Here is a 9,414-nt window from a genome sequence, read left to right as displayed (position 1 = left end):
TTGGCCACTCCTGATTTCCTCAACTGTCATTATCTCTCTGCAGACCCCGGTAACTGTTGTTGTTTTTTACCTCAGAACACTGAGCTCTGCAGCTGACCAATCAGAGAGTGGGGGGTGCAGAGAGGCAGCTGCCTGGCAGCCGCATAGGAATCAATGGGGGAAGCACATTTCCTCCCTTGTGACCCACTTAGGGGTCGAATTTCTAAAAATCCCTTCTTAGCGAGCACCTACGCCACGGTAGGAGTGCTCTCTAGGTCCAGTGGTTTGGCCTGGGCGTTGATTTTACACTGAGGGGACTTTCTTTTATATATATAGATGTTGCCTTTCTGCAAGAAAAATCTTCAAAGCAGCATATGATGAACAATCAAAACAGTGAAGTACAGATTAAAATTGATCAATTACAGTATCATAAAAGTGAACACTAAACATATTCAGCTACTGAGAAGATTAGCAGCCTCCTCCCTAAAACCACATTTACCACAGATTTCCTGCTCCCACTCTTGTAATACAGAAGTGTGCCTCCTAGGGCAGGTTCAATGCTTCTACTTGTGGTTTCAGATTCTACTGATACTGGCTTAAAATATAAATGTATATATGGACATAGGAAGCTGCTTTATCTGCTCTGGTCCATCTAAGTCAGTATGATTTCCAAAGTATGATCTCCAGATCTTCAGACAGGGAAAAGTCTTTCAACACTTGCTACTTGAGTTCCTTTAACTCAAGATGGCAGAGTATGAATCTTGGACATGCATGAAGGCTTGCACTCTATACACTGAGCCATGATCCCATCCCTGTTATCTTCACCTGCTGCTTAAATGCAATCCATTTACTCATTTTAACTTGGTTTGAGCAGGCTGCCTGACTGTGCCCTCTTGAGCATGAACACCCACTACTGCAAGAACAGTCACAGCCAAGTAGCCACAGGTTGTTAACAGACCCCAAGCAGCTGTGTCTTGCAAAGATCAAGCTACATCCACAATTGACTGTTACAGCCACAAACTTGAACAAGCTCTTAGTATCCTTCTTCCGGGGGCCGGAATGTGTTTTACTAGCCACATGGCTGATACATAATCTTTACAATTTCTTATAAAACAGAGTCATTGAGTTAAATCGTCTTAACATTTTTAAGGAGGGGGAAATGACACCTTCAAGGTATTTTACTGGAAAACCAAGTAGAAAACATACTGTTCTTCCCCATATAATCAAACTGACAATGGAAGGCATGCCTGCTGACCAAGTTCCCCCCATATGTCCTGTTTAGAATGAAAGAGGAAGTGAAAAAGTAGAGGTACCAAAGCCCGAGTCAGGTTGCCAAATGCTTGCAGGAAAAAAGGTCTTGTTCCTTTACAGAGACTTAATAGAAAGTTATTTACCAGGTAATGTTATTTACCTCTGTGCCATGAAAAACTTCAACTGCCTACTTCCACACATTAACCTTCTATTAGAGGGACAGACCCTGATGCTGGGAAAGATTGACGGTCAAAGAAGACGGGGACGGCAAAGGATGAGATGGTTAGACAGTGTCATAGATGCAATGAACATGAAATTGAGCCAACTTCGGAGGACGGCGGAAGACAGGAAGGCCTGGCGTGATCTGGTCCATGGGGTCGCGAAGAGTCGAACTCGACTGTGTGACTGAACAACAACAGAGGGACAGAGCATTTTTCTTCAGGCCCATTGGCAACCCTAAACTTGAGAAAACGAGGTCCAGTAGGACACTGGCATTATTTTCTTTTTGTGTGTCACCACCAGGTTGATTGCTATGCCCAAAGGATGGGATGAGCACGAGGCATGCAGGGGATATGCTGACCCTAAACAAGCCCCATATGAATGCTTCCTAAATAATTTGCATTTGGTTTGGAATACATGTAAATTCTTGATCTATAATTGCCTCTGACTTCTGGGTTCAGCTTTCTTTCCTTCTAGCAAGTCTATGTGGCCTTCAAGGACAGATTTCTTGAGAGTAGAGTTACCAGAAAAATGTCCTCTCCTTTCAGTGGAGGCTCAATGCATGGAATTGGGCAGCTGATGCTTTCCAAGCTCTGGAGGTAAATAACATCACCTGGTAAATATCTCATTAAGCTGGTATCAAAGGGCTGGACTTTTTTTCCTCCAGGTAGTTGGCAACGCTATCATACAGGAATTCGCTTAAATGGGTACCTTGTCCTGACCAACTGACAAGTATGAATGGGAACGGCTCCTATTCATTTCCACTGAGGAGCAAAGAAAAGTTTACCCCTTCAATGACCAGATGGCTCAACTTCCATCATTTAGGAAGCAAATAAATAAATAAATAAATAAATAAAATCATTTCCCCCTCTCCTACCTACTATCACCTGCATTGGCCACGTAGAACTTTCCCAGGAGGTAAACCACAGCCAGAGCACAGCAGCCTCCAGATACATGCCGGGTCACCCGCTCTTGCTCAATCTGTTTGTCCTGAGGAGACAGAAAAATAAGCTCACAGGAGGAAGGTGGCAGGAAAGCAACCAGATCAGATCATGGAGTAAAACAAGCCCAACTGCCTGTTTTATGGAGGAAAAAAATGCTCCTTTGTGGACAATCAGGGACATTGGAGAATGTAATTCATTCCCTGCCCACCGGTTTCTTGCTTCAAATCTACCACTGCAGAAATTCCCCCCAGTCCAGCATTTTAAATATACATTTTCCCACATTTGAAATATAGTCTATGTGAGGAGAAAATCTGTTTTCATGAGTAAGTTGAAGAAAGAAAATGGTGGACAGGGAAGGCCTGGTCTACACATGCAGCAGATGGAAGCGAAAGGGAGGTGGCAGAATGAACTATACCGCTTCAGACTGTGAGCAAGAGACTATGTTTTATTTCAAAGTTACCCTACATTAATTTCCCATTGAAACTGGAAAACTAGCACAACAAGCCAACAACACATTTTTTTTCCCTCTGATGTGCTGATTTGTTTTAATTTGAAGGGAATTTTTATACGGGAGAGCATGTTAAAATGTGACTCTCCCCACTTCCAATGGGCTACGGCCCATTCTCCCATCAAGATTATATGGCTTCATTTTGCTACATGTGAAGACCAAGCTTGAAAACCAAACTAGATAAGAGGGTGTACCCAAATATCCTCTTGAGATGCACTGTGATTTTAAAGAGTTCCCATTCATGAATTCCTTTAAACTGTGTCACAGGGACCCAATTCTGGTTCAGACCACCATGGCATGTGGGAGGGAGGGATCTTGCCTTCCTCCATGCCATTTCTCCAACCAACATTTTTCCGAAATGGCACCAAGGGTGTTATTTGCCCATACACCTGCCGGCACCATTTCAGGTGGCGAAAAAGTGAGGGGGAGGGGCAGGATGGGAGCAATCTTTACCTCTCAGCTCATCTGCTTTCAAATGCAAACAATTCCAAACTATTAAACCTGCCTTCGGTTTCCCTCTCTCCTCCACCTCATGGGAGAGCTTGTATTTCAGCTGCTGAGATGCCTATTCTATTTTGCAAAGTGGCTCCCTTGTCTAGGAGAGGGAGCTTGTTTAATTTGCACTGCAATCTTGCAAAGCACCATGTGGTATTCCAGGGATATCATCTGTTTATCTGAGTCGCTTTTGAATCGTATGATGATATGGTGTTTGAGCAGCCCTGAGCAAGTTTCTGCCCACATATCAACCCCAGAATAGATGAGGGAAAAGTCTGAGATGAGGGAAAAAACAAGAAGGAAGCAAGCAGAGTTCAGTACACCTATTGCTTCCCACAGGGCTAGAAAAAGATAGTACAGTACAGATAATATCTGTGCATATATGCATGAAAGTAACTGTAACAGCAAGGTGGAAAAGATTATGGCTGAAACCTATGGATAGTCAAAGAGGCTAAAAAGGTTTTTACTGCGGAGGTGGCACCACAGAAATAATACCACAGTTACCCTGTGCCGGATGCCAGAGCAGGAAAGGAGTTCTGAAACTATCTTACAGCTCTCACTAGTAGAGGTGGTTAATCCTCTTTGCTGTCCCACAATGGATTCACATAGTCAGATAATGTGTGGACCATTTTCTACACTGTACACTGTACTATGCCACAATAACATGTGTGAAACTGCTATCACAGATCAGCTATTATGGAAAATTCTTTCCATAGTTCGACTCACATGTGAAAACTACTATTTTCAGGTGTTACTATTGACCGTGCATACAGAATGTACTACATGTGATTCTCCTGATGTGCACTCTCACCATTTTGTCTGGAAGGGGCAACCTGTGTATATCGTAGCTTCAGAACATGTGTACCAAAGCTAAAATACACATTGCAACAAAATTAATCAGGAGAATAACATCTAATGCATTCTTCTTGTATAAATGGTCAAATGTAATGCCTGAAAACAGCTAGTGCACCCTTGACAACTGTCCCACAGGAAAGAGCAACTATACAGCAGCTGGAGTTTAGCACGCAAAAAGCTACTCCTATAGGTGACTTCACTCACTTGCTACTGTGAAACCACATCTACTCCTGAAAAACTAGTCTTCACAAAATAACCTACAACAAAACCTTGGCAAATTCCTTCCTACCACCTGAAAGCATCTTGTCACCTTCCCTTGAACCTTCTGACAGCTCAGTGTGCATACTAGCTAATAGCATGCTTGCTAATGAGCTTAATGCAAATGTGATGTTTTGCGGAAACTGTTTGGTGTACCTTATTCCCTATGCTGGAGCAGAAATAAGAGGGCTCAAACTGTACAGGGCTGAGCTGCAGAGGAAAAGCAGACTCCTAATCTGCAGCTAGGTAAGCAAATACCCAGTCAGACCAAAATAGTCATGGGTTGCTATGTCAGCATCTTGGCTGCAAAAGGAAGTGAATGCATATTCCAGATGGAGAACAGCCAGGCCGGACAGGAACCATCCCTGATCCGAGGACTCTCTCCAATCATGTTTATCTTCATGTCACTCTGAGGAATATGTCAAACAGTATGAGAATGTTTTGTTATTTATTTAGATTTCTTTCATCCCCTGTCCAAAATGTCAAAATGGTTCAAGACAGGTTACAAATCCCCCCTCATCACATTTCAGCCTTGTAAGAAGAATTAAACTGATAGAGAACAACTTTCCCAAAGCCATTTACTGAATTTCATGGCACGGTGGAATCTGAAGCTAGAACTTCCCAGTTCCAGTTCAATACTACACCACACTTGCACTCTCTCTCGCTCTCCTGTACAAATGATACATGTTTCTTGAAACTATACAAATTAAGCACAGTTTTGATTGTTGGGGGCTGCAGCTTAAACTGATCTAGAATCTGTGCCAGATCAGGAAGCTGATTTTTGGATCTCTGCAGTCCTACAACACTGGATCAGCCTATTTCTTCAGAGCTTCCTATCCCCCCCCCCCGGTTCACTTACCATCTCTTTGAATGCATTCTCAATGGCTCCCACTACCAAACTCTCATGGGAAACTGCTTTTTCCATATGGAAACGTGGCAAGGCACTGTTGGGGACCTCAACTTCTTCCTCTACCAAGGGAGCCCTATTTGGTTCCCCTGAAACTGTCCGGGAAGCATCTTGCAGGCAGATCGGAGGAGGTGAGGAGTCTTGGAGGATGTCTACTAATTCTCTGAGGTGATCACGGATGTGGAAGTGTAGTCGCTTAGATGCCATGACTGCAGCCCCACTTCCAGCATGTCCATCGAACAAACCCCAGTAATAAAAGTACAGGCCTTTTTTGTCCGGCTGGAGGGGGAAAAGGAAAAGATTGCTCTAAAAAGATGCCAAAAGCACAAAACAAAACAAAAAAATCCACAAACAACCCCCCAAACTTAAAAAAAACCCTTTAGAAGGTAAGAGGCAAGAGGCAATTGTGATGTGCAAGTCTGCTGTGTAGTTTCTGCCATTAAGTCAGACCACTGGTCTATAGAGGTCAGTATTGTCTACTCAGACTGGCAGTGGCTCTCCAGGGGCTCAAGCAGAAGTCTTTCACAGCACCTGCTACCTACTCCTTTTGACTGGTGATGCTGGGGATTGAACCTGGGACTTCTACATGCAAAGCATATGCTCTACCATGGAGCCACCTCACAAGGGAAGGGCCATCGCTCAGTGGTAGAGAATCTGCTTGACACACAGAAGATCCCAGGTCAATCCCCAGCATTTCCAGTTAAAAAGGACCAGGCAGTAGGTGATGTGAAAGACCTCTGCCTGAGACCTTGGAGAGCCTCTGCCAGTCTGAGTAGACAGTACTGACTTTGATAGACTAATTGTCTGATTCAGTAGAAGGCAGCTTCATGTGACAGTGTACTCTGTGCCCCTGAAAGAAATCAAAATAAGAGTGTCAAAGTACCCCAAATTCTGTACCAAAACAAGCTGACTCCTGCCTAATTTACTGTTTAACAGTCATTTTTATCCCACCCTACTAAGCAGTGTAGGCCAGAGGTGTTGAACTCAATACGAGGGCCAGATCTGACATAAATGTCACTTTGTTGGGCTGGGCTATGTGTGCCATAAAATGTAACATGAGATGCCAGAGATATAAACTTTATAAAGGTGCTTTCAGATGTCAAATAGCAATAGCAGATGAGTGACAATAGCAGGCATGATTGGATTAGGTGTGATATGCAGAGGGTTAGTAATGCTTTGATAATGAGACAGGAAGCCTAGGTCTCAATTCCATCCAGGAGGATTCAGTCCAGGAGGATGCAAACAATAAATGGACATAACTCTGGCATTAGAAACCAGAACATTCAGTTGCTGACCTAAGAGTAGCAGTGCTCTTACAAAGGAATTTCAAAGGGAGATTAGAAAGAGAGACTGCTGAATTGCAATTGATAATGAAGCTCAAAACAATGCATCCTCCTGGACTGAATTGAGAGCTAGTTTTCTTGCCTCATTACCAATGTGTGCTATTATCATTTGGTATCTGAAATCACTCCACTCTTCAAGATATAAGGACCAATCCAAGTATTCTAATTCCTAATCAAGATCTTTTTGAAAAATAAATAAATCCAGATATGAACAGAGAAATCCAATCTTAAAAAAACAAAACTTTTCAGAATAAGCCAAAATAACTTCCTCAATGTACATTGTGCTTGCCAGAAGAACCCCCTCCCTAGAAGTATGCTTGCACACAAAAGCTTATACCTGGAATAAAACATTGTTGGTCTTGAACCTGTAATGGGATTCCAACTTTGTTTTCTCTCTCTCCTCCCCTCCCTCCCCAAAAGAGGAGGAACAGCCCCGGAGAAGGAAGCAAAAGCTGTGTGTGTGTGCGCATGTGAGAGAGAGTCCGAGGCTTGTGTCTTTGTATCTCTCCTGCATGAAGCAGGAAGCAGCCACGGAACTCTGTGTGTGTGTGTGAGAGAGAGAGAGAGAAAGAGAGAGAGAGAGGGAGGGAGAGAGAGAGCAAGGGAGCACAGAGGCGATAGACAGGAAACAGGAAGCAAAAAGCCACAAGGGAGATGGGGGGAAAAGCAAGCTACAGTGCAGCTGCAGCAGCAGCCCTGGGAAAGGAAGCAGGAGAAGGAAGTTGTTCAGGGGCCAGATTTGAGCCCTTTGCAGGCTGCGTCCAACCCATGGACTGCATGTTTGACACCCCGGTCTAGGCCGTCATACTCTGGATTCAGCTTTTCAATTTTATCCTCAAAACATGGCCCATGGTCACCCAACAAGCCAAGTGAGGATTTGAACCAGGAATTCCCCAGTCATAGTCTGATACACTATACAACACTGACTCTCATTCTTGTACAAATGATTCTTATCACTGTATTATCTTTACTTTATGAGTCACCTGAGCAGGTCTCTGGTGAGGTGGCATACAAAACACATGTTTCTGCTAATTTGTATGCTGTGTTGAATTTAATCTGCTTCTGTTGGTCCTGCAGAAGACAAGAAGTAATGCTCTGGCCATAGCTAATAGACACCTCATTCAGCAGTTTTCCTGGCTTTTGAGAATTCATTAGGCAGTGCCCATATATTCCACATGCTTGAAACCTTTTGTGGCATCATGAAGGCTCAAAACATGAAGCTGCCCAATACTGAATTAGAGTATTTGTCCATCACAATCAGTATTATCAACTCTGACTGTCAGTGGTTCTCCAGGGACTCAAGGCAGAGGTCTTTCACATCACCTATCACCTAGCTGGAGAACTGGGGGATTTAACCTGGGACCGTCTGCTGCCAAGCGGATGCTCTTCTGCTGGACCATAGCCCCTTCCCCTCAAACACCTTACTTAAAGTAAAGCTGCAGTGATTCCTGTGTTGATGGCCAAGGGAAAGGTTTGCAAAACCCATTGGCAGTTCCACATATAGTCTGGCTCACACAGGCCCACAGATGGTAGAGAAATGTCCAGATTAAACATGTGAAGAAGGCAGTGTCACGAGTGAACTGGTTTCAAAGGTGCCACTGGACTCAAACTTTGCCCTGCTGATTCAGACCAACACAGCTACCCATCTGGATCTATCTTGGCCCTTAACAGTTAGTAGCTGAGAAGAAGAGGAGGAGGAGATTGGATTTATACTCCACCTTTCACTACCCAAAGGAGTCTCAGAGTGGCTTACAAACTCCTTTCCCTTCCCCTCCCCACAACAGACACCCTGTGAGGTAGGTGGGACTGAGAGAGCCCTGACAGAAATTGCTCTTTTTCAAGAACAGCTGTGCCAGAACTATGGCTTGCCCAAGGTCATCCAGCAGGTGCAAGTGGAGGAGTGGGGAATCAAACCCAGTTCTCCCAGATTAGAGTCCATGCACTTAACCACTACACCAAACTGGCTCTCTGAGGACTGAAGCTACCTTGTTATCAAAACAGGATGGAAATAAGATGCAAACATAGGATTATAAATTAACTCTGGGAACAGGCAAAGTTCTAATGATTATGCTGCTTACCACCTCTGGGTCTCCAGATGTTTCCTTGGAGGCTGGGTTATTCCTCTGACTGCCTCGCTTTTCCACAAATACTACCTCACAGCAGGCTTGATCCTCATTGTGCTGGCTTTTGCCAGCATTTATCACCCTGGGAAGGAAAGAAGGACACAGAGAACCACAAAATTTGGTCAGGGCAAATGTTTGATTTGAATGGATTTCATGATGCCTGCCTACCCTTTGTCCCTCATACAAAGGATACCTGAGACTTGAGACTATTATTTTCTTCAGAAAGTTGAAGACAATCATTCTTCTGAGGCAACCTGACATATTTATGCATGCCAAGATCTGCTGTCTCAGATGGACTGTTTTACACTGCTGAAAAACCTGCCCTGACACAGCCAATACACTCTTTGCCTACTTTTTTTTTTTGCTATTTATATATTGCCCATTCGACTAAAAGTGACAAAATAAAGGCGTGTTTCCATCAGTGGTCCCCAATCCTGATGGCCATCTTTGGAATTCTGACACAGGGTGGGGTGGGTACAGCTACAAAATAACTGCCGTGGGAGTTGAAGCCAAACACACATCCAGAGAAGTG

At 43.9% G+C, this 9,414-nt stretch overlaps 1 protein-coding gene across 1 annotated transcript in view; it reads right to left on the bottom strand.

Moving 5' to 3' along the window:
• Positions 1-9,414, bottom strand: part of LOC107108151 (protein phosphatase 1J-like) — a 28,970-nt gene that overhangs the window by 19,314 nt on the left and 242 nt on the right. Inside the window, exons 2-4 of the mRNA XM_015408552.1 lie at positions 8,838-8,964; positions 5,369-5,695; positions 2,327-2,439 (exon numbers count right to left, since the gene is read on the bottom strand). Coding sequence (XP_015264038.1) covers positions 2,327-2,439; positions 5,369-5,695; positions 8,838-8,964 — 567 coding nt within the window. The remainder of the gene's footprint in view (positions 1-2,326; positions 2,440-5,368; positions 5,696-8,837; positions 8,965-9,414) is intronic.

Source organism: Gekko japonicus, unplaced genomic scaffold (assembly GCF_001447785.1).
Source record: "Gekko japonicus isolate JY-2015 unplaced genomic scaffold, Gekko_japonicus_V1.1 scaffold1312, whole genome shotgun sequence".
NCBI lineage: Eukaryota > Metazoa > Chordata > Lepidosauria > Squamata > Gekkonidae > Gekko > Gekko japonicus.
The sequence above is the reverse complement of the archived record's forward strand: the minus strand, read 5'-3'. Positions and strand labels throughout refer to the sequence as shown.